Source organism: Diadema setosum, chromosome 8 (assembly GCF_964275005.1).
Source record: "Diadema setosum chromosome 8, eeDiaSeto1, whole genome shotgun sequence".
In the NCBI taxonomy this organism is placed as follows: Eukaryota; Metazoa; Echinodermata; class Echinoidea; order Diadematoida; family Diadematidae; genus Diadema; species Diadema setosum.
In genome coordinates, this window is record NC_092692.1 from 1,315,300 (window position 1) to 1,342,500 (window position 27,201).

Sequence of the window (27,201 nt, forward strand, 5' to 3'; positions counted from 1 at the left end):
GATGAACATACAGTCAACTCTGCGTAAGTGAACAACCCATATGTTATGTGAAATAATCGCCTTTGTCGCTGAAACTAAACCAATTTACCAAATTACACTCATAGCCTTAAGTGTCTTCCCCAATCCGGTCAATATCGACTAAAGCTGAGTAGACTGTACTCCCTTTAATGACATGAAATCAGAGGAGTACAAGGATACGAAGCTTCGGTTGAGATAGAACAAGTTAACTTTGAAACCCAACCTTCTATCTGTACATCAAATTGATTTCACTGTACATTTTGTGACTCCATCACCATGGGAAGCTAATGCAGTTCAAGTCAGTTCTGTTTATTTCTGCATTCTGCTTTCAATACATGATTATTATAATAAAATTTGACAATTATGTCATATATCATAAGAATTGTTCCAGTGCTTTAATACACATTACAGAGTACGATTGTATGGGAAACATAAAAGAAAAATATAAAAAAAGAATATGAAGATGTCGGACAAAGACTTCCTGACTCTTTGTAGAATGACCTTGTGTGGTTTATCTCACTGTATTTCCATTCCATTAAACCAATACAGTTATACAAAAGGCGCCTATAAGGGGAACATGGTTTGGGAAAAATCGGCTCAGAGGATTAGACGCAGTCAAAACGTGCAGGATTTGTTAGTTAAGTTAAGTCGAAGCACCATGGTATCGTGAAGACATTTTTGTACTTGGGCATTCTACCAAGAGGTATATAACATTTAAAACTTTCTAACTATGAACAAGAACTTGTAACACAGCGACAGGTCACATAATGTAGACAAGAGCTACAGACGATATGAAGATAAAAACGTCATTACAGAACCAGGTAATCAACCAGTCGTCATGACTTCACACTTCTACGTTCAACTCGATTGTGATGGGTCTTCTGCTGACACTGCTTGCTTTTCCTTGGCCTTCAGAAAGCTTATGATGAGAGTGAGAAGGAGACCGACGAAGCTCAAACTAGAGGCTGAGGAGAACGTAGCAGTGTACTTGTCTGTGAGATCCTTCAGCCATCCTTATAACAAACGAAAGGGTAAAACAGATATCAAGGTTGTAATATTCAAATTCATGAAATTCTTCCGTCGAGATGCTTTCATTGCAACTGATTGACAAATTGCCCTGCATCGACGTAAATGCAGGGCAATTTGTCAATCAGTTGCAAAGATTGTAATAGTCGAGATGTTTGACTAGAAAGTTCAAAATGCATTGTCTAAGGCCAATTATATCAGTCACACACTTATAGTCATACTAACACACGCCAACTTGCACTTCATGCACTAATTTTATATATAAACAATAATGAAAGGTAGACAATTGAGGTAGAAGCACAGCGCTGTGCACCTCGTTATTTGAATCTTTTTAAAATTTTTGAAAGCTCACACTTTGAATAACACAACTACATTAACACAACCGTGTTATGGATTTTTATAATATACATTGTAACTCTATTCATAAAACATTCCATAATGCAATGGTCTAACACAATGGCTTGTTTAGAGTAACGGATGAAGATGGCAACGTAAACACAACTAAGATGACAACGTAACAAATGATTGTTAGGAGCGACACTGTTCGCCGTTTGCCAGTTGTATCGTTTTTGTGTGTGTGTCTGTCTGTCTGTCTGTCTATGTGAATCACATAATGTGAGTATATTTTGTGTGTTCGAGGGGTTTAGAAAGGGACAGATTGCTACAAATTAATTTCAACTGCATTTGAAGCAACCCTCTCCAGCTCACCTAGGGCAAACGCACCACACGTTCCGCCGATTCCTTCCACCAAGATCAACCAACCCATCCACACAGGTTTTGCCTGCTCGTCGATTACTCTTTGCATGACGATATTGAGACAAATCAAACTTCCAGCAGCCAGACCAAAGCCCGAGGCTCCCAAAATAGCGATGGCGTAGATTTTCATCCAAAGAGCCATAAGAACGCAGGAAACGGCCATCAATATCTGCATACCTACATAGAGTTGTGTGGCCGTCGCGAGGCCCTTTGCTACCAAGATACCATTACCAAAGCGTCCCACAGCCTGAGAGATACCAACTGCTGACAAGACGCTGGCGGCCCGCATCGGGGTGAGACCACTGTGGGTAGCTGCTGAAGGGATGTAAACAGCCAGTGGTATGTAGCAGAAGGCAAGAAGGAAAACCGCGAAGAGCAAGATTACGTGGCACGTCAAGATCTTCCACGAAAAGTTTCTCGAATTCGATGATGAAGTTGCATCATTCTGACAGTTTTCTTCAGTTTTCCCGTGATAACTTAAATCACTTGATAGACTTACACAGCTGTCAGATTTCAAAGAGTCTATCTCGTCATCGTAGGGGCTCCTTTCTTCATAAGCAGATATATGATTAGTGTTACTGTTTAATATCTCGTGTGACCTACACCAGGGCGATGTTCTCATGGGTGCACAGTCTTGGTTGTTTCCAATATCCTCCCCTGATACTGAGGGGATGGAAAGCCATTGCTCTGTCCATTCTGGCGACTGGTATTTCTTTGTGTCATTCTCCTCATCCGATCTCAATCTTAGCGTTTGTTCCTCTGACAAACAACCGGATAAGGAGCAAGAGTTCCCTCCAATTTGATCTATGCCTTTTGTTGTCGGATGAGCATGACGGGTGGAGTCAAAACTTCTCGAAATTGAGCTTTTTGTAGCGTATGTTTCCTTTCTGTCCGAGTACTTCTGTGAACATTCAATTTTATAGTCTTTTCTGATGGCATGCTGCTGTTTTTGTCTCATCCTGATCAAGCAGCCCATCAGTACGGAGTGGAGCGTGATAGCCCCACATATGAACAGAGCTCCCCGCCAGCCGTATCGGTCAACGAGAAGGCGGATGACCGGCGGAAATACGAACATCGCTGTGGAGACTCCTGAAATTGTCACACCATTTGCGAGCACGTAACGCTTCTTGTCGTAGGATTGTCTGATAGTACCAACTGCAGCAGTGTAGACAGTCCCAGCTCCACCGCCTGGCATTAAATAGAAAATTGGGTACTTTTGTTACAAAGCTATCCACCAACTGGATTTGTCCATATTGCAGCATGTACTGGCATCATAATTAATTAATTATCATTATATTATATATTCTTTTTTTTTGGGGGGGGGGTGGGGGAATAAAACTTGTTTAATTTCATACTATCTTAGTTCTCCAATGGTAATTCCTCAGACTTTCGAACATAAGTACGAATTCGACGAATTAAAACTATCCAGCATCGTTCAAGAACCTCTCTTCCACTTCCTATGCTTCAGACCAGCTCGTATTACACAACAACATTACGGTGGGGGGGGGGGGGGTCTACACACACACGCGCGCATTATTTTTGGCAATTAACTAAAAAAAGAACAAAAACTAACTTTCGGCGGCGCCAGCACCAATGTATTTTTCAAAATCTGCGACGCAGTACAAACATGATTTTCGAATCTATCCGGTTGGACGGCGAATGAAGATCAGCTCAAATCGGACCAACCTTTTCTCCCCACATACTTCCGGGTCTGCATCCTAAATTTACAATCATTGAAAATTTTTGTCTTGAGATATCTTGTCAATCGAGATCTGTTTCATCCTATAATCAGTGTAATTCGTTACCGGCGAAGAAAGCGTATCCGATGCCAACCAGGATGAGATGTCGGGCCATGGAAGCCAGGATTAACCCAAAGGATGTCATCATAGCCCCCATCATGATCAGACTTCCTGCTCTGAAGAACTTACTCAGGTATGTAGTCACGGGGCCTGGTTGGTTAAAAAAGTTAACAACTCATTTGCTGCAAAATATGCAAATAAAATTCAACAGCATTCCATCTCAGAAGAGTACATATTCCCTCGACTTTTATACTGGCATTTAATTCCCCCTGAAAGAGATAAGTCAGGTGCTCTTTCATTATGACAGCAAAGTAGAAATAAGCCGAATTTTCTTAAAATTAATGTCTCTTTATCGTTCTTCCTAGTCAAACTCTGTTGTTCTAATTATATAATTATACTCTTTTTCTCAAAATTAAATTCCAAGTGTCCCTCTCGTATAGTGCACCTTCAATTTGACGTTTTATATATTTCCTCTTTATATCAAGTTTTCCTTTGTACGATTGTACTCCCTAATGTGTATCGATGCATAGGAACAATTCATGGCATTTCTTTTTAGATTATGTTATAATCGTATTGAAAACAGAAATAGATTTAGCTGAACTGAAAAATATATGACGTCACAAACTATAGCAGTTTTCAAATCCAGCCATGGCTTCAACAGCTTTTGAACGGATTGTACAATTTTCCTCGAACTTTCAGTGATGTGTTTTACTGATAAATTGCTGCATTATTATAGACATATATATTTGGGTTTCACCCCTCCTTTAAAGGTACAGATTACCTTTGTGGGCAGTGATCTGAAGAATGTTCGAGATATCATATTCGATGCATGAGTAGTCAGTTGTATCACAAAACATCCTACCATGTAAAAATCTTCCAATAAAGCCTAAAACTTAGGGAGATATCACTATTTATTTTTTCAATGAACCATAACATTACTGTGGATGATTTATTCTAGAAAAATTTTTATTACAGCTATTGTTCACATTTTGTATATTTTGCATACAATACTTAACATTGATTATACTGATTCAAGTTTTTACAGTGGTTGGTTCGTTCACTATTTTGAAGCACTAAAGCTGGGTTTTTGTTTCATCTGCAAATGGTAAATTATGCCTTTATATGAGCCTCCGTCCCCTTCGTCAGCTCGGTTATGCACACACACACACACACACACACACACATATTTATATACATACACACACACACACACACATATATATATATATATATATATATATATATATATACATATGTGTGTGTGTAAATAACACAAAAAGAAAGTATTAGCATAATGCACTCACTGAGAAGACCGAAGAAGATGGAGTACATAGTCATCAATAATCCCACCAGGCCCGTGTTGACTCCGAATTCCTCTACAATATCGTCGACGACCACGACGACGCTCACTATGAGGCCGCAGACGAAGACGACACTGAGGTGGCAGGCAGCCGCAAGCCACCACGAGGACGGCTGACTTGTGCAGGATCTCATTTCTATGTTGCAAGAAAAGAAAACATCAACGACGACGACGACGACGACGAACACACCCTGTTGGCCAATCAGATCAGAATGAAATACCAAGAACGCTCCTTTTCATGTCGGAGGAGTAGTATTCGATCAAATTGTAGACATGACCACTGACACTGAATGTTTTGCAAGCTGTAAACCAAGTTTTGTCGGCACGAGTCTTGTTTGTCGTTTGTTCCGGAGACAATGAGAAATTTCCAGCTATCATCGTGGAACAGCGCCTATTTTCTGAACTGCCTCATGTCAGTCAGCGTGAATCGAACACAATGTCAATTTATGGAATGGCTAGGGGTTGTCTGGTAGCGATCAGATATGATAACCTCGCAGGGTCACATAATAGGTTTGCAATGGCGATAAGATTAGTATATGCGGCAGGGGCGGATCCAGGAATTCTGTAAAGGGGGGGGGGGGGCGCAACTAATATTTCTGGTGCTACTTCCGGGTTTCATTTCATTTTTTGTTTTATTTCTTTTGTTTTTAACGAAAAATAAAGGGGGGGGGGCGTGCGCCGGTTGCGCCCCCTCTGGATCCGCCACTGTGCGGGACTACACGATCAAAAATCCTTTGCCAATTTAGCCAGTGACGCTTTTCCCAAGACTACCTATGGACAGTATTGTAAGAGACACATAGGCGAATGGCCGGGATTAAAAAAAATAAAAAAAAAATAGCCAAAAAAAATCCATCCTTAATATTCCGATACATTTATCCCGACCTTCACTCTTTATGTCTGTACAAACACCTTAACACAAAATAAATGTGGGAAAAGTGTTGTTACGAACTGAGATGTAGGGTCACGATAACGGACCGGTAATTATACAATGAACCACTAGAGATTTAAACCGAATCTGGTATGTACTTAGATACGAGTGTATAGATGACGTAAAATGGTCGTCTTTTTTTCTCTCTCTCTCTCTTCTATATATTCCTTTTTTATGTTCATTTCCAAAATAATATTATACACGGAGAACACAAGCGTCATGTAATTGTATATTTCTTGCAGCATAGTATCACATGATCAATAGAAATACATCTTGTTTTATTAAGGATTTGATGGAAATGGAAATTGAGGGGATGCTAAAAAGCGAACTTTCGGAGACCAGTCCCCTCGCTTATACTTGCGTTACATCACCACAATTATACAGCAAAACTACAATACCGAACAAATTGACAAGTGCAAAAAAAAAAAAAAATACTCGTCATTACATCGATGGTAACATGACGCAAACTTGTGAGATGCATTGTATCGGTCATGTGTCAGTATTTTTTATCTGGTTATCAGAAAGTCAAAACAAAGTATTATCACAGTAATCAGGGCGAGACATTACATTATACAATTATACAATACCCCGAAATCTTTGCGGTAGGAAGAAAAACAGGTTACAGTTCGTTATTCCGATGGTTCGTTATTCCAAAGGTTTTTAGTCCGAAGATTCGTTATTCCGAAGGTTCGTTAATCCGAAAATGTGATAAGGTTTGTTATTCCGAAGGTTCATTAATCCGAAAATGAATAAGGTTCGTTATTCCGAAGGTTCGTTAATCCGAAAATGAAACAAAGCTTGTTATTCCGAAGGTTCGTTACGGACGTTTTCATTTTCGGATCAACGAACCTTCGGAATAACGAACCCTATTTCATTTTCGGATTAACAAACCTTCGGAATAACTAACGCTATTTCATTTTCGTATAAATGAGCCTTCGGAATAGCAAAGCCTATTTCATTTTCGGATTAACGAACCTTCGGAATAACGCCATAAATGTTCGGATTAACGAAGCCTTTTTCATTTTCGGATTAACGAACGTCTAGGTATAGGGAATTTGTGTGTTTCGGATTAACGAACCTTCGGAACAACGAACCTTCGGAATAACGAACAGCACCCGAAATACACTGGTATAGTGAGAACGCAAACAGTTGGCTCAAGTCTGGTTTGAACATGTTGGATGACAACCAAGCAGGACGGCATCAGGTTCATGAACAAGACAGAACAGAACTTCAGCGAACTTACATGTGGGAAAACGGCCAGCGTTCTGGCTTGAATACATTATGGTTCATTCCTTCATTCACATCGTTTCATTTCATTTGATTTTCATCTACCTTATAAGTGAAGATGATTATAAGGAAAACAAAATCATACAATACATGGATGCCTGAACTCATTCGTATCTGATGACAAGAATTTCACATCATACTTTTACGGAAATGGAACTCGACTGCTCAACTACACTTCATATCAATATGCACTGGAAGTGTAAAAATCCTCTAGATATTGTCAAATATCATGTCTCTAATACGGTTATGGTGATCACTTATGGTGCCATTGGAAGAAAGAAAAGTAACAAAATGTTAGTTGTTAGTTTAAGCTGGAAAATATAGAGTTCCACATATTTCACTATTCGATATTCAGTGCAGTTAAGGTTTGTGCAGTTTTGCTTCTAAATTACTTCTAAATTACATTATATTTACAATGTAGTTAATTAGTTCATGTACTAGTAGTTATTATTGTTATCATTATTCAATTTATGTATGTTATATACATGTATATACAGTTTGACCTCGATTATCCGGCCAAGTCGAGACCGGCGCTCATCCGGATAAGCGAATTGGCCGGATATGGGAGACACAATGTTAATTTATATAGCTGCCGTCCAAGCTGCCGTCCCAGTGCACTGGCAGCTATAGTAATAGGCAGGTAGCGTACCCCGCAACGGTGGTGTAATCTATGCTAGCTTGCGCAAAATTGTAGTCCCTTCTTCACAAAAATAAAGTATATCTTTATGCGAAAATCATACATGTTTTACCTCATTATATATTGAGAAATCTATCATGCACATCTTATGAAATTAGTGAAATAGATCCATGAAAAGATGTTAAAATCACTGTTTTTTCTCAATTTTTGGATGAAAAAAAAAAGTCCTTCACTGCGTGAACGCGTCCGGATAAAAGGAGGCCGGATAATCGAGGTCGAACTGTACCCATATACATATATATATATATATATATATATATATATATATATATATATATATATATATATATACATATAGATATACATTATATAACCAGATGAAACCCAGTATCATTTGACCTCATATACAATTCCTTGGGTTATTAAAAAATTGTAAGTCTATTCTTTTCCACTTTCCCATGCAAGTTTATAATGTAATTGACATTTTTCTCATTGTTATAACCTTACAATGTGTGGGTAATAATACTGACAGGATACCGCTGAGGAGACTATTAATGGTAAACTACCATGGTTTTCATAACCGTAACACCGATTTTATTATCATTGTTCGTTATCATTATCAGTGACTTCCTAAACACGGATGTCGCATGATCATCCTTCATCAAACTGAACAGATTATGAGTATAAGTAGGTTAGAAATAACAGAGTGTCATTTGTGCTTTGTAGTTAATGGGGAAAATCCAGCCCCAAATATAAGTTAGTCTGATAAAAAGAGTAACAGCCTACGAATTTAACGGTAAGAATTTGACTAAAATCGGATAAAAAAATAAGAGAGTTATGACATTTGAAGTTTTGCTAGTTTCTGCAAAACAGTTCGTGTACAGTGGATATGAATATGTAAATGAGTGAGCTAACCATGTCACAACGCTAAATTTTCCATTGATTGTTTACAACAACAAAAAATACGAAAACTCAACGTTTCTGTCATTTAAGTCTGAAACATGGTGTTAATCCTGGTTGAATAGCTTCAGAATAGTGATCAATAAAATATACGAGGATTTGAGCCTCCGGCATAATTGGAAATGTCAAAATTCTATGTACAAACTACATGACAAGTTGTGAGGGAATGACATACTCACATATTGTATTTGCATATTCAGATTGACCATTCTAGAACTGTTTTCCCCGAAAGAAAAGAATAGCGAAACTTCACATATGTCATAACTTCCTTATTTTACATCCGATTTTTATCAAACTTTTACTTTTGAACTCGTAATATTTTACTTTTTCTTATCAGACTAACTTATATTTGGACTGGATTTCCCCCTCTAAAGAGTTAACTGCAGGATGCTATCAAAGTATAGCTTAATAGTCCCGACCAGGTCGGCGGACAATGACTTCATCACCCGTCCACCCACGCAGCTCCTCCCCCTTCTCCCCACACAGTTACACTTGACTTATCTGACAAGTTGTAAAGCAATTTGATTCTCCTCACCTGCATGACTATGGATATCTTCGTCGATCCACGTTACTTTAAATGCTGACTCCAAAGTCCGTTGAAACATAGTCAATAACGTAGTTTGGCAGCTGAACGTGAGGGGGGGGGGGGGGGTCAAAATATAACATTGCTCCCATTTAGCTCCAGTGGCCCCTGGATCTTTTATAGAGTATACTGGCAGGCTGTACTACACTGTCTGCCTTACTGCACGATGTCATGTTTTGGGGGCAGCAAGTGCGAACGCAGGTTGCCATTTATTCATTCAAGTCTACGTACAGATCAATGATCGAGATGTAATTTGCATAATTAATAGATGCTTGGAAAGGCTGAAGAGAAAGGGAATCATTCCGTACTGGCGACCAGTTACAGCATATCACTATTTTGTGAATGTAGAAATCATTAGTCTAAAATCGAGTGGCTGTAAATAGTGTAGTAGTAATGATAGTAGTACTAATAGTAGAAGTGGTAGTAGCAGTAGGCCTAGTAGTATTAGTAGTAGTAGTAGTAGTAGAAGTAGTAGTAGTAGTAGTAGTATCAGCAGTAGTAGTAGTAGTAGAGTAGAGAAGTAGTTGCAATAGTAATAGTAGTAGTAGTAGTAGAGTAGAGAAGTAGTTGCAATAGTAATAGTAGTAGTAGTAGTCACATTAGTAGTAGTAATAGTAGCAGTAGTAATAGTAGTAGCAGTGGTAGTAATAGTAGTAGTAGTAGTAATACCGGGTGCTGTTCGTTATTCCGAAGGTTCGTTAATCCGAAACACATAAATTCCCTATACCTAGACGTTCGTTAATCCGAAAATGAAAAAGAGTTCGTTAATCCGAACATTTGTGGCGTTAAGCCATATTCCGAAGGCTCGTTATTCCGAAGGTTCGTTAATCCGAAAATGAAATAGGGTTCGCTATTCCGAAGGCTCATTTATCCTAAAATGAAATAGGGTTCGTTATTCCGAAAGTTCGTTAATCCGAACATTTGTGGCGTTAAGCCATATTCCGAAGGCTCGTTATTCCGAAGGTTCGTTAATCCGAAAATGAAATAGGGTTCGCTATTCCGAAGGCTCATTTATCCTAAAATGAAATAGGGTTCGTTATTCCGAAAGTTCGTTAATCCGAAAATGAAATCGGGTTCGTTATTCCGAAGGTGCGTTGATCCGAAAATGATATAGGGTCCGTAACGAACCTTCGGAATAACGAGCTTTGTTCATTTTCGGATTAACGAACCTTCGGAATAACGAACCTTATTTCATTTTCGGATTAACGAACTTTCGGAATAACGAATCTTCGGAATAACGAACCTTCGGATTAAAGAACCTTCGGAATAACGAACTGTAACCGTAATATCAGTAATAGTAGTAGTAGCAATCGTAATATTAGTAGAGCAAGGTTTTGGAACATGTTAGATGTAAACCCGGGTTGCTTAGATTATGTTTTCATGTGAGCATTTCTGCAATTACAAGTTTTGTTGTTTTACCGACGCGTCGCTACGTAACCAGGGGGTGTTTCATAAAGCTGTTCGTGAAGTTACGAACGACTTACGAGCGACTGGTGATCAGTTCTTGTGCTGAATTATGGAAATTCTGATAAGTATAGTACATCAGAATTGATCACCAGTCGCACGTAAGTTGTTCGTAACTTTACGAACAGCTTTATGAAACAGGCCCCAGTCCTTCTTGCTCCTAATATAGCACGTACCAAAAGTACAATAATCCTTGTACTAGTGGCTTTTGTTGTTGTCTATCATAGATGCAGCGCCCCGCCGGCGCCGGTAAGCAGAGTTGCTGAGGTAGACATGTGGTGAGTGTCCATGTGATGATCTCCTCAGTCAAGGACAGAAGTCCTTCCGAAAGAAAACAATCGTTGGATATGATCAGCAATTCCTCGCAACTGCAAAAGGTATAAAGTTCATCTTACTTCAGCTTTATAACTAAAATTTTGAAGACTTTTAAAGGCACTGTATATACCATTGGGAGCAATGATTTAAAAAGAGGTTGGAGGTATTTGATGCACATTTATTGTTCAGTTGTATCCCAAAACATTCTACCATAATTATTTCTTAATAAAGGCACAAATATATCAGGAGATATCACTATATAATTTTCTTGATAAACCATAACTGTCGTGGGTTTATGCTACAAACAATCTTAATAAAACTATTGTTCATCCTTTTATCTATCAATACTTAAAGTTGATTGCCGGTATACTGATGAACATTTTTACATTGGTTGTTACTATCCCTATCTCATATTTAAAGGCATAATTTACCATTTGCAGATGAAACAAAAACCCAGCATTAGTGCTTTAAAATAGTTCTAAAATGTGAGTTAGGGATAGAAACAACCACTGCAAAAATTTGAATCCATAGAATCAATGTTAAGTATTGTTAAATACGCAAAATGTGAACAATAGTTATAATAAAAATGCTTCCAGACTTAACCGTATACAGTTATGATTTAGTGAGAAAAATATTGATATCTATATACTATATCTTAGGTTTTATTGCAAAAATTCTATATGGTAGAATGTTTTGTGATACAACACACCTACACATATGCATCAAATGTGATATCTTAAACACTTTTTAAATCACCGCTCCCAAAGATATGAAATAGGGCCTTTAAGGACTATTTTGAAGAACTAATGCTGGCTTTTTGTGTCATCTGCTAATCAGCTGCTAATGGTAAACAGTGGCTTTAGAAGGATGGTGTAGTTTTTGTAGAAATAGGAATTCAGGTTTTACATTTCTACAAAATAATTAGAAACAATTAAAAAAAATATAAAAGAGCATATAATTTTAAGAAGAATTAAAAAGTTTTTTATGTAAATCGGTTTTGAAATGGCTGAGATATCACAAAAAAAAAAAAAACCGGCTTGAAACAAAGTGGTCCTACTCCTAATAAAAGGTGGGACCCGCCTTTTAATACGACCTCTTTATTCCTGTGTATCTCGGCCATTTCAAAACCGAGTCGTCAAATAAACTTTGAATTACTCTTAGAATTGTATGCTCTTTAATCTTTCATATAAGACGTTTAATTATCTCATAAAAAGTTGAAACCTGAATCCCTATCTCATAACCATCCCTTTAAGCTTGAAACTAAAAAGAAATGCATAGGACAGTGGCGTAACTACGGGGGGGGGGGGTGGGGCATGGGGGATACGTGCCCTCCCCCCCCCCCCCCCCCCATCCGCTGGTAAAAAAAAGACTTACCAAAATGGTAATTAAAGGGTTTAGTAAACTGCTTTTGAAATCGACATGAAAGGGTGATCAAAGAAATAAGATATTTTTCTAAGATTTCTTGTAACCATAATTAAAGAGGTACATACTGTGAAACATTGGTCAAAAAGCCCGGAGCCGACAAAAGACTGTGATTCAGCGTAATTCCTGGTTGAATATGGGAAACAGGATGTGCGCAGTGTACTCGGAACATCCGAACGACAAACAGAGTTGCTGCAATGTTGCGCAATATGATGTAGAATGTACACCTTTGTACCTTACGCTTCGTTATATCAAAGCTAGATCATTGATTTTGCAGTGTTGCTTTACATACTTGTCTATATTAAAATGTCTTGCATTGCCAATAATAAGACTTGACCTTGGCTATTTCATAACTTTTCCATGTATGTAAAACACACACACACACAAACATAGGGGATGCTCTAAAGTGCAGATTTTGGACATCCTTCCCCCGCTTGGTCACTTCGACGCCCCCTCGCTGGTCATACTTCCCCCAAATCATGAACATAAACCGACACCCTTGACTACCAGTGGCGGATCCGGGGGGGGGGGGGGGCGCAACGGGCGCCCCCTCTTAATTTCCAAAGCGAAAAAATGTAGCTACAAACGACAGTTTTAGGACTGTAAAATTTTCAAGCTAGCTCGACGCTCCGCTCGCTCGCATTTAATAGTTATGTCACTCTCCTGATGTTGCTGCCAGTAATCGTAATTGCCAGCAGTTGTGCCCGGTGCGCCCCCCCCCCCTTAATTTCCAAAGCGAAAAAATATAGCTACAAACGGCAGTGTTTGGACTGTAAAATGTCAGAAATTTTCAAGCTCGCTCGCTTTGCTATCTCGCATTTAATCGTTATGTCATTCTCCTGATGTTGCTGCCAGTAATTGCCAGCAGTTGCGCCTGTATGGTGCGCCCCCCTTAATTTCCAAAGCGAAAAAATATAGTTACACACGGCCTTTTTTGGATTGTACAATGTCAAAATTTCTAAGCTCGCTCCCTTCGCTCGCTCGCATTTAATCGTTATGTCATTCTCCTGATGTTAATGCCAGTAATTACCAGCAGTTGCGCCCGGTGCGCCCCCCCCCCCCATAATTTCCAAAGCGAAAAGATATAGCTACAAACGGCAGTTTTTGGACTGTAAAATGTCAAAATTTTCAAGCTCTCTCGCTTCGGTCGCTCGCATTGACTCGTTATGCAATTCTCTTGATGTTGCTGACAGTAATTTGTCATTTCACAACTCCATTCCATAATCAATGTTATGAAAACTTACAATATTGCTCAATGACTGCGCTCTGGAATGTATCACATTCCGTTATGTATTGTAGTCCCCATTAAATTTGCAGACTGACAGCGCACGCACACACGCGCACACACACACACATACACACGCACAAGCATACACACCCTCAAAATTACTTTTCCATGAGGTGCCCCCTCCCCCCCCCCCCCCATGTCTTGACCCACGGTACGCCACTGGATCAGGAAGTCAGGGCATAGATTCGTTGGTGATATGTTTTCCTTGAAGATTGGTATATAAGTCATAATCATACTGACTGTAATGCCTCCTTTTCACAACATTGTCACAACATAACCTTACTTTGTCTTTGAGATAGAAAGAATGCACCTTGGAAGTATACACTTTTTCGCTACGATTCGAAAGCTCTGCAGAGACTGTTTAAAGGCAACAGAAAGGACATACAAAATGAAATCTCTGCAACAAGATTTCAGGTTTGTCTGTGCTGGATAAGAAGAATTTTTGATATGGTTAAAATCGTAGAATCATTAACGCGAAAGTGAAGATCTCTTAAGCAACTGTTTGTGATTATGCATCATTGTATGAGGAATTTCCCTTTGCCTGTATATTGTATCCTAATCTGGTCCTGTCACATTGCACTCCAGTTCCTCTAAATACGGAATTAGCTGAAGGTTATAGGAGTAGGGTAGTCTAAAGTGAGGATATGATAGATTTCATGTTTGCTACCCGGAATCATCTCCCTGCTGGAATAGAGCTTTGTAAGGAAATAAAGCGATGTCATGTTGTAAAGAAATAAGCTTTAGGATATGCAGGGAGGAGGTTCTCTGCCCACCTCCCTGGGATATGTCAGAATTCGTCGCCGGTCACACGAACCGACGAATCACTCGATTTTGGGTCAAATTTTCGATTTTGAGATTTTCAATCATTTCGATAGTAGGCATTCCATACTACATATTCTGAAATTCTCAGTGTGTAATTCGGTGTAATTTTTACGTAGTTATCACTTTTGTAGAAGTATGTAATTCCATTTGTGAAAATTATTTGTTTTCCCCATAGACGCGTGTGTTAAACAATCAGGCGATTCGACGGTTAAATCTAATGCTTAAACATTGAACATTGCTATCTACTGCAGTCACAGTATTGTTCAAGTGCCCAAAATCACGAACATCAATAACTATTAACAGATTAAGATGATTAACAGCCTTCACTTCTCCGATCTTCTCGATATGGATACAAAATAAACGGAATTGTATATATATATATATAGTGTGTGTGTGTGTGTGTGGGTGTGTGTGTGTGTGTGTGTGTGTGTGTGTGTATAGTGTACGTGTGTATGTGTGTGTGTCTTCAGCATTGCGATTTCCACTGCTCTTAATTCGGTTTCTTGTCGTCCTAATTACAAGAATTCCTGTACTGTGACAGCTGATCATGACCTTCTCGTACAGTCTGGTAATCAAATTAAAAGAGAAAAGAACAAGTGTAATAGCGACGACATCACGATGGAGTACCAAATATGCTGTTTTATCAAGGAAAAGAAGAAAACATACAACAGTGCAATGTACTACTCGACATCAGGCACCCATGTGATTGTCGGATTGTTGGCAGCAAAGTATATCCGCCACACGCAGTTTTAAACGTCCTGTTTATCTTTGGGAGCAGTGATTAAAAAAAAAAAAAAAAAAGATATTCAAGATATCACTTTGGATGCATATGTGTAGGTCAATTGTATCACTAAACATCCTACCTTCTAACATTTTTTTTTGCAATAAAGCCTAAAATACAAGGAGATATCACTATTGTTCTCATTAAACTATAACAATACACGGTTTAGTCTGGAAACATTTTTATTATAACTATTGTCCACATTTTGTATATTTAAAGGGTGTGTACAGTTCTGGTCGAGGTGAGGATTTAGCATTTAACGTTTTACGAGATATTCAGAAACCACTCTGAGATGTCAAAGAGCATGCAATTCTAAGGGGTACCAAAAGTTTATTTGATGAAAATCGGTTTTGGAATGGCTGAGATATCCAAAAACAAGGTGAAACAAAGAAATCCTAATAAAATGTGTGGCCTGTCGCCTTTTATTATTATCACTTTTTTGGATATCTCAGCCATTTGAAAACCAATTTTCATCAAATAAACCTTGAATCCTTCTTAAAATTACATGCTCTTTCATATTTCATAAGAGGTTTCTCGTTATCTCACTTAGGAATGTTCAAAACACGAATCCCCACCTCAACCAGTATACTGTACACTCCCTTTCATCTATCATACTGGTTGTTTCTATCCCTAACTCACATTTTAGAACTATTTTGAAGCAGTAATGCTGGGTTTTTTGTTTCATCTGCACTTGGTAAATTATGCCTTTAAGACGACAAAGACGATCAGAGATGAAATGAATATAACTTGTATTCAGTGATATTGCCTCAACTAAGTACATGATACGGAAAGAGCTGAGTGTTTCAATCATTAACACAGTTATACTTTACAAACATTAATCTTAAAAAGATGTGATACATTTTCTTAATTCTCCCGCTCATAAAAGGTTTCTCAATATCTTTTAAAGTCATCATAAAAAAAAACAAAAAAAACGTTGGAAACCAGAAGTACTGTCTCAACCGAATCAAAAGAGTGGGGCGCTCTTGGATGATGTAGTGGGCAGTGTGTACCAAAGCACCACGTAAATGCAGTCTGTTCTGAGGGCGCGGCGTTGAGCCGGTGTAGTAGGCGATTATGTCCCTTGTCAGATTGTCGGCGCGGGATGTGTTTTCCTTCTTCTTTCTTTCTTTCATTCATTCATTCATTCATTCATTCATTCATTCATTCATTCTTTCTTTCTTTCTTTCTTTCTTTATTTATTTATTTATTTTTTTTTTATTTTTTTTTTTTTTGTAGGCAAGCAAGAGATTATTCGTGAGTATTCATCTCACAGGCAAAAGGGAAATCTTGGTTTTTCTTTTGAATACGCATCCTGCAGGTCGACAACTACTGTGCTAGTATGTTCACGTACTTTCATATATACGCGTCGGTATACTGTCAGTGCCGTGTGGTAGGCCTACTCCCGGGTGGTACTACCAAGGAGGTTTGAGAAATGGAGTAACAACTCATTCCCTTTGATCCCACGTTTCATGCCGACACTCAGAAATATTTGAAGTATGTGCTAAACTGGAGCTGCCTCACAGATAGGAAGACAATTGATTCATGTGGCATTGCATCATGACTCGTCACTCTCAAAGGAGGATATGTCTTCATGATGGTAATTGGGAACCTGCACACGAAGCTGTGGACCAATATTTAACAGATCATCATAGTGAATACTTCACAATTGACGAATTCAATTCCGAATTTTGCCCCCAAACTGGAAATGATAGTCGATCTGTTCACAGTTTTTCCATAGATAAATACTTCAGCCTCATTCATATCAATTCACGAAGCTTGAATAAGAACTTTGAATCAATCGAAACGCTCTTAAACTCTCTTCACCATTTTGCCTTTTCCGTAATAGGAATTTCTGAAACTTGGTTGCATTATGTCTCCCCAAATATGTTTAGTATTCAAAATTATGATATGATTCGTGCAGATAGAAGGACTGGAAGAGGAGGTGGAGTAGCCTTGTATATACATAATCAACTTCGTTACAAACTCCGACCTGACTTATCCATAAATGGTGTTGAAAGCTTATTCGTCGAAATTATAAATGATAAAACTAAAAATATTATTATAGGTATTATTTATAGACCACCAAATAACGAAATAGATTTATTTTTAGACAGCATTGAAATTTTTTCAAATACAATTATTCATGAAAATAAAAGTTTGTTTTTAATGGGGGATTACAATATTGATTTACTAAGTACGACAAACCATAATTCTTCTAGATTTCATAACACATTATCATTAAGTAGTCTTTATCCTCACATTAATAAGCCTACGAGAATCTGTAACACCACGTCAACTGAGACTTTAATCGACAACATTTTCTCTAATATTATTGATAAAAATTATACTAATGGCATACTTTATTCAGATATATCTGATCATCTTCCCATATTTACCATTCACGAGCAGATTGGAAACGTTCAACCAAAACAAAAATGCTATAGAACGCGAAGAAAAGAATCTCACGAAAATATTAATTCATTAATATCTGATTTATCACGCGAACAATGGCAAGATGTGACTTCGGTCAATGACGCGAATCTATCTTACGAAATGTTTTTGCATAAATTTCTTTATTATTATAATAATCGTATTCCCTTAGTTAATAAGAACAATCGCGCAAAAATAAAACAACCATGGATTACCAAAGGGCTAATGCGTTCTATACTCACCCGTAATCGCTTATATAAAATGTCCTTACGTAAACCAACACCACAGAATAAAGCAAAATACAGAACATATCGAAATACATTAACCACATTAATCCGGGCATCTCGAAAGCGATATTATTCAGACATATTAGAATCAAATAAGGACAGTAAAACCAAACTGTGGCGAACTATCAATGACCTTATTAAGAATAAAAAGAAAGAACTCCCGACCGTTATTTCCGAAAATGACCAAGATGTTAACGACCCTGAAATCATTGCAAATTGTTTTAATAAGTTCTTTACCAACATAGGCCCCAATCTCGCCTCAACAATACTTCCAAACGCTGGAAATTTTACAGACTACCTTCCTGAAAGTAATAATAATTCTTTATTTTTTACTCCCACGAATGAAAATGAAATACTGAATATTGTTCGATCTTTTAAGTCGAGTAGATCTTGTGGCCACGATGGATTAAGTATGCACTTACTAAAACAAATAATACATTTTTTAGTAACCCCCATAGTACATATCTGTAACTTATCATTATCTACTGGGATCTTCCCAAATTCTTTAAAGATTGCGAAAGTAATCCCTATTCACAAAAAAGATGATGCGTCCCAAATAAAGAATTATCGTCCAATTTCATTATTGCCCGTCATTTCCAAAATCCTTGAAAAGATTGCACATGAACGTTTGTATAAGTTTCTGGTTGATAACCACATTTTAAATCCTAACCAATTTGGTTTTCGAAAAGGTTTTTCTACAGATTTTGCAATCATTCAAAGTTGTGACAAAATTATCGATTCTATTGCGAACAAACAGCACGTGATAGGAGTTTTTATGGACCTGAGCAAGGCCTTTGATACAATAGACCATGGAATTTTATTAAAAAAGCTACATAATTATGGCATAAGAGGAATAGTTCTTTCCTGGTTCCGAGATTATTTATCCCAACGTCAGCAATACGTAGCATTTCATTCAAGTACCTCGTTTAAGTCATATATTACTTGCGGTGTACCACAGGGATCCATTTTAGGACCGCTACTTTTTCTTATATATATTAATGATATTATAAATTCCTCAACCCTTCTCACCTATGTATTATTCGCGGACGATACCAGTGTCTTCTACTCTCACAACTGTTTAAACACACTAGTGGATATACTTAATTCTGAGCTTGCAAAAATTTCTACATGGTTTAAATGCAATAAATTATCATTAAATATAGATAAAACGTGTTTTATAAACTTCAATACTTCACATTTGCAACCGATAATGCCTAATAACATTATTATTGATGGTATGCCCATTATTGGAAAAAAATCAACCAAGTTCTTAGGGGTAACCCTTGACTCCAACTTAAATTGGAATAACCACATTGATAATATAACCACATTAATATCTAAAGTCATTGGAATACTTCGGAGATTAAAATATTTTGTAACGGAAAAAGTACTCACTATGTTATACAATGCATTAATCTTACCGTATATTAATTATTGTAATGTTGTCTGGGGAAACTGTAATAAAACCAAAGTAAATGTTATTTTTCTTTTACAGAAAAAGGCAATAAGAATATGTACTAACTCACATTATTTAGAACATACTGATCCATTATTCCGTAGACTAAAAGTTCTTAAAGTTGACGATATACACAAATTTCAAACAGCAATATTTATGTTCAAATACACGCAAAATCTACTCCCACTCTTCCACAACGCATTTTCCCTTAACAGGGATGTCCATGCTTACCCCACGCGCCATCGTAATGATTTCCATTTGAATAACCCTAAACTCCTATTAGCTCAAAAATCAATTCGGCATAACGGGCCTGATATTTGGAATTCACTCCCTCTCCACATAAAACAGTGCACATCTCTCTATTCCTTTAAGGCAAATACAAAGAAATATTTCTTGGCACAATATCATACGGTACAGTAATCATTAAACATGTACCTCTTATACTCAACAACAAGGCAATATTTTGGTCCACCCCCTTTTCCCTTTCTTTTACTTTGCTGCTTGACCCTTCGCCCATATTATAACATATTCAATCATTTTCTTAGAAGTGCTGACCATCAACACTTTCGCGCTTCATCACCTGCACACGCACTCACAGGCACCACTCCTGTTTACCAAGTAATTGTATAAAACTGGATTTACACGCATTTTAACATGGCCCATCCGTATTAGTGTTCAAGTACTACAATAAAAAATGGTAATTTAACTCTGGCTGTCCGTCTGTTCAAGCACGGCTTATAACGGCGGCCCTCTGCATTATATGTATATATTATATATTGTACTGTGAATCAAGTCATTATTGGCCATATAAACATTTTGTATGTTATTTAACGTTTCATTTGTCTTTATATACAAAATATGACTTACTATGTAATATGTCAATAATTTTCAGAATTGTATTTGTGTAATTGAACCTGCCTTTGTTATTTTTGTATTCTGAAAGAAAATATGAAATGCAGAAAATAAAATCTTTTCAAACAAACAAACAAACAAACAAATTGCTTTTCGCAGTTCCTTCCTATAGAAAACAAGCGGCACATTAATAGTACAGACACGGGGATGTGCGAATAAAAATTGTTCAAAAAATTGATGAAATTAATATCAAAATTACTCGTTTTTACATGACTTTACACTAATCTAACATATAAATGAATAAAGAACTGTACTCGAAAATTATACCATATCAGTTTCATTTGTCGGAAATGATCGGAAAGATGATAAAATCGGCTTTGTAGTGAGAATACAGTTTCAAATATTTTCACGACATACAGCTCAGGTTTACATTTTTGCACATAATCTTGGACGGGATTCACTTTTGTTTCATATGTTTTATCATTAAGTGAACATTCATTCTATTTGACAAATAAACAAGCAGAATATAGTCTAGACGATGATGAGAGTTTAAAATGAATCTTCAGATTGCTCAAAAAGACGGCGGCATGGAACCCTGATCATCAAAGGCACAAGTGCTCCTGTGGAATTCTTTTGTGCATCAATAGAAAAATGGCAGCTGTTTGAATAATTACAGCCGGTTGGAAATCCGTCTCTTTCTTGGTACCTCCTTGGTACTACGACAAATCATTGACTTATGGACTGTTCACGACAGTCTTTCTTTGATGTAATCATTGTCACCGACACATGATTATGTGCATCTTAATGAGTACATTCAGGTGTCTGGACAATAGCGATTGTGTGATCATGTATCGTCACTAACAAAAGAATCGTTTCCCTCATTTCAGTCTTGTTTCGCTGATATGCTTTTTTTCAGACGGAAATGTCTTTGAATAATGCAGATAATGAGGAGCAGCAAAACCTGAGATCATGACAAATTTTGTGTCAAAAGATGGGTAATTGCTGATTCGCACTTTTTCGCACACGCATAAGACCTTGCCTACTGGCAAGATATACCTGTTCTCTACCATTACCGTCCCTTTTTGCTCTGGAATAAGCTGCGAAAAAGTGAAATATTGAGATCACAAATGACAATAATTCTGCCAAAATGTTAGCTTTCTTTTAAAAACTGCTTGCTTTTCCCAAGCGAAATTGTTTGAGGCATGATTTCCTAACATACATCACAACTGCACAGTCACTTTACCTGATTTCTAAGTGAGTTATTTTCTTCTGCGCATATAGTTTTAGATTTCTCGAATCTCCGTCTTATTCTTCTCCTGACTTGCTGGCGGTGACGATCATGTGATCAAAGCATTGAATCATTTTTAAAATGTCTTTGTGGCACTTTTGAGATGTACATGTGCATGAATTAATTAACGATACGATGAATGTCCTTGTATATTAGATCCATGGACAATTCTATACCAATTTGTCAACCCCGTAAGTGGACTGTCGGGATTAAAAGGCTTAACGCTATAGGCAAATGAGGGCCCAAATCGGGGGATATGAAAAAGCAGACAAAAGAAGAAGAAAAGAGTCCCGAATCGGGACTACCATCGGCGTCAAGTCAAAACTTATACCATGGTGTTTTTCAGAGCTTCAAAATGTCTCACAGTCCTTGAGAATGAAACTGATGAGCTTGGTGAGATGATGTGGCAATACACTGCTACAGTCACGCAATTCTCTCTATCTCTCTCTCTCGTTGGCTTAACCCATCCTGCCCACACTTTTTGTCTCTGTTCGAGACATTTCACTTCACTTCATTTCATTTCATTTCATTTCTTTTCATTTTATTTTATTTCATTTCATTTCATTTTATTTCATTTCATTTTATTTCATTTCATTCCATTTCATTTCATATCATTTCATTTCATTTCACTACATTTCATTTTATAGCATTTCACTTCATTTCATATTCACTTCATTCCATTCCATTTCATTTCATTTCATTTCATTCTATCTCATTTCCAACAAGGTATGATTACAGCATGATATTTGCAAATGTGATCAATGGTTATACAATATCAAAAAGGCTCGTTTCTATTACAATAAGGGAAAATATTTTGGCAGCGATGAAGTAATCGTCACCGGATGTGTCTCCTCGTCCTGAGAGTGGAATCCAGGATGGACAATGGATGATAGTCTTTTCTTCGTCAGGCTTCCTCAACCAATTCCTTTAAGCAACTCCTTAAAGTAGTATGACTGTTATAATTTCAGTTGTTTTTGTACACATTACTGCATATTTCGTACATGCTAGGTTTTTCTTATGTTCTGAGATCAATTTCGTTATGTAGAGTAAAGTATTTTGTTTGTGTTTGTATTTCATTTTGTTCTGATAAGTTATCGTATTTGATTAATGTATGGTTGTATTATGTACTGTTCATGCTGGTTATGTAAGAGCGCCATGAGCATCATTCTTGATGGACTTTAGCGCATCATAAGAGGCCATTATTATTATTATCATTATTATTGTTATTGTTGATCGAAGCATGAGGCAACTACTTGGCAGCACACTCCCCGACCCGACCAACTTTCAATCATCCCGAACGCAGACTTACCACACCTGGCCCTGACGTTCCTCGCAAGGACTGGGTCACACCAAATCCACGTCGGACGGGAGTTACCCGGTGTGGTAGGCGATAATATCCGTCCGGAGAAACACTCCGGAGAACCAAATCTACGGGTTCGAGCATCCTAGGACTGAGTATCCGTTTTGCAAGGACCAAATCGTCCCGAGAAGAGATCGAATCCGCGGGTTTATACCGAAAAGCCTATTCGTTGGGACAAAATCGCAGCCGAGGGAGGACCGAATCGGCGGGTTTAGAAGAACGAGCCTACTACTGTAGTATTCGGGAGGACCAATTTGCCGCTGAGGGGAGGAACACTGAATCAGAAGGATGAATTTGCCGCTGAGGGGTTGGTGTTGAGAGATACTTACAAACTATTAAATGAAATATTAAAGAGCATGCGATTCTAGGAAGAATCTAAAGTTGATTTTGATGAAAATCGGTTTTGAAATGATTGCGATATCAAAAATAAAAAATAAAAAAAATAAACAAAGCGATCCCAGTAAAAGGCGGCACCATCTTTAATTTCGTTTTATTGAGATGCCTTTTTTTTGGAAAGGTCAGTCATTTCAAAACATATTATTTTCGTCAAATAAACTTTGCATTCCTCTTAGAATTATAAACTCTTTTATATTTCCTAATAGCTTTATCATTATCTCAAAAAATCATCATCAAAAAGCGTTGGAAAGGCTGAAGCTCCATGTCAACCGAAACTGTGTCACCCCTTTGCGCTCTTAGCTTGTAAGCATATCGCTAGTCCTATTCCTAGAGTAACGTGAAACTCCCCCCCCCCCAAAAAAAAAAATAAAATAAATAAACGTCAGATACATAACACGCAATAAATATAAGTGTACGTATACATTACTGTATAACCATGAAGCTCCTGCAGATCCATGGTATGACAATTGCCGTCGCTGATGGCGTAGTATGACGAAAGCTCGGGCAGCGGTTCGGCGATTCCTTTCGATTTGTGGTGTCTCTCGATCATTTATTACTACTCCTCGCGCTCGTAACAGCCACTTCACTAGGACACAGATTGGGAAAAGGTAAAGGTAAAGAAAGAGAGAGCGAGAGAGAGAGAGAGAGAGAGAGAGGGACGGAGGGAGAGAGTCTCGAATCGGGAATACTGAAGTAAATGCTCGACGGCTAGACGTGGGGTTGGCAGGTGTCATAATACAAGATTGTTGTTTGTTTCGTCTTTAACTCCCTTGAAGAGGCCTGGTAAGACTTTAACCGCTTATCTAACAGAAGATGGCGCTATATCAATGTGTGATGACTCCGCCACCAGGCCTGTCGAGTGGCAGTCGTTCGATCGACGACTCGGCTCGCTGCCCCCAGCCGACTTTGTGCGGGATGATACGATTGCGACCAATGACCCAGCTTCGTGACAACGCTAGTCACGTGTCATAATCAGTCCCCTTCATTGATGTCCGATCTCAATGAAACTTTCACTTTTTATATCATTGATTACCTTCCGATTTGGGGATTACAGAGTTGCAGTATTGAAATTTGCATTGTAATGGGATATTTTGAATTTCAGCTTAAATAACGTTGACGTACAATTCATATATGATTGCATATGTGTGTGTATATATATATATATATATATATATATATATATGTGTGTGTGTGTGTGTGTGTGTGTGTGTCTGTGTGTATGTTTGTATGTATAAATTACAAAAGGCTTAACGCTATGTATATATTTTAAAATGAAAACTTTGATCAAAGAAAGTGGTTGTTGTTGTTTTAAAGAAAGAAAGAAGAGAGAGAAAAACTTGGGGCCCTATACAAATAATTTCCTCCAGACAACACTAACACAAAACAAACATTATAAATCTAAGAGATATTACATAAAAAATCCCATGCATGTTTTATGGGGTTCATATCTGGCGAACAAGCTGGCCATGGCAACTGCTCAATCCCCTCTGCCTCTAGGAATTATCTAACTACAGTTGCCCTGTACGGTCTAGCGTTATCATCCTGCAGTCGGAAATTGAGCCCATATACACACGTTTTGCATATGGAAGGCAGTGGAACTCCAATATCTCCCTGTAGACAGCGGCATTCACGTTACCATCAGGCACCACCAGTGGCGTTTTTCCTCCGTAATGGATTCCGGCCCAGACCATCACTGAGCCTCCTCCACCTTGGGTTGTCTCGTGGACACAGTCATCCAGAATGCTTTCCACAGCTAACCGACGTACTCGCTGTCTCCCATCTCTACGTTCAAGGATGAACCGGCTCTCGTCCATGAAGATAACGTGTTGCCAATGTCCCAGTTGAAGCGTCCTGTGCTGCCTGGCCCAAAGGAGACGAGCTACCCTGTGGCGAACAGTCAGGCGTGGACATCTAACCAATCATCGTGCTCGGTAGCCATGTTGTATCAATCTGAGATTGACTGTTGATCTTGAGACGTTGATTCCATGATGTCTCCTCCACAAGCGTTGAAGATGACTCGCTGGCATCTTCCGGTTTCTGCGGCTAAGATTCAACAGTTGGCGATCATGTCTTGTTGTCAGTGTCTTGTTGTCAGTCTGGGACGTCCTGGTGATTTCCCTGGCCGCACATTTCCTCTCTCACGATTTTAGAGACTGCACCCTGTGAAATCCCCAGGATTTCTCCTATATGAGTCTGCTTGTAGCCCTCCTGCCTCAGTGCTACCACTCTCTCGCGCATTGCCGTTGGCATTGGACCAGGCACAGTCTATTACGCTGATGGAGAGGAGAGAGTAAAAGTCCTTCCCCTGTGTACTGGGAAGGGAAAACGAGACTAAATAAAACATAAGAAAGTGGGTTTCCATTCATCCATCCACAGTTTTCACTTTTCATTATTTGTTTCTAGTCAGTTTTCCCTTTCTTTGCTTCATATATATATATATATATATATATATATATATATATATATATATATATATATATACATATATATAGTTAACGAATCAGTAGAACACGGAGAACACGTCTGATCATGCCCATGATCAGACGTGTTTTCATGTCTGTTTCAGAAACGGGTTTGATTAAGATCTTTTGTCACACCATGGGCACTGATGAAGAGTGTGACCTTGCCTTTCAGTATTTGAGAGCTATGCTCCGTTTTTAAGATCTTCAAGATCTAGGATTTATTTATTTATTTATTTTTTTTACGGCGTTCTTCTTCTACTGATTCGTTAACTTATTATCATCAAGATGCCGAGCAGACCAATTTTCTATATATATATATATATATATATATATATATATATATATACTGTATATATATATATATATATATATATATATATATATATATATAAGAATATATATATATATATATCGCTTTCTTTCAGGTATTATTCAGACGAAAATAAAGGACAGGTTTGCATTCATCATAATTTATATCAAGATAAATAAATTGACAGACAATATGACTTAGGGGCCATTCAGTATTTTAGTAGGCTTTGGTATTAAAAAAAAAGACAGAAATACTACTAATTTCTTTTTAACAAAATTGCATGCATTATGTAGCACGACTAGAAAATACAATGGCTCCTCTTTATTTGCATGCCATTACACGTGATAGATGAATGGAGATGAAGATGATCTCGTCGAAATACAGCAATATATTTCATATGACATGGCACCAGTATATGTGAAAACATCAAAGAAATTCAGTGCGACATTGAATTGACTGCATACTCATCCATATTTCATAACAGGACTGTTGCATTGAATTTCTCTTGCGCAGGCATGGTATGGTCGGTAGGGCAATCTCAGCGGGGCCCAGGGGCATCGATCGATAACGACCAAAAGTTCGGTGAAATCGTTCCTCCAGCGATCCCCTACACGAGTGACTCGAGCCGTATCGATAGGCAACCCTCCTGGCGTTTGGAGGGCCATTGATTCCAATGAAGCGCCCACTTCACCGTATTCACGGGCGTGAAGAAACCGTGTAGCTTGCATGTCGCCTGGCGTCGATATACCGCCGTATAAATTCTCTGGTTGAAGAGAAGTAAAGAAATCCGATGATACTGAACTACAAAATTATTCCGGTAGTATTCCATCAGTGAGTAGAGTGACAATTCGCACAAAATCATAACTTGAATCTGTACGAATAAGACGAGGATACCCTTTCACTGCGTGCTTTCC

General features: G+C 38.0%; 1 protein-coding gene across 1 annotated transcript in view; it reads right to left on the reverse strand.

Annotated features, from left to right (window-relative positions):
- Nucleotides 1-876: 876 nt before the first annotated feature.
- LOC140231690 (uncharacterized) overlaps nt 877-27,201 on the reverse strand; it is a 31,169-nt gene continuing 4,844 nt past the window's right edge. The window contains exons 2-7 of the mRNA XM_072311844.1: nt 25,675-25,827; nt 25,147-25,399; nt 4,904-5,150; nt 3,606-3,749; nt 1,753-2,988; nt 877-1,031 (exon numbers count right to left, since the gene is read on the reverse strand). Coding sequence (XP_072167945.1) covers nt 877-1,031; nt 1,753-2,988; nt 3,606-3,749; nt 4,904-5,150; nt 25,147-25,399; nt 25,675-25,827 — 2,188 coding nt within the window. The remainder of the gene's footprint in view (nt 1,032-1,752; nt 2,989-3,605; nt 3,750-4,903; nt 5,151-25,146; nt 25,400-25,674; nt 25,828-27,201) is intronic.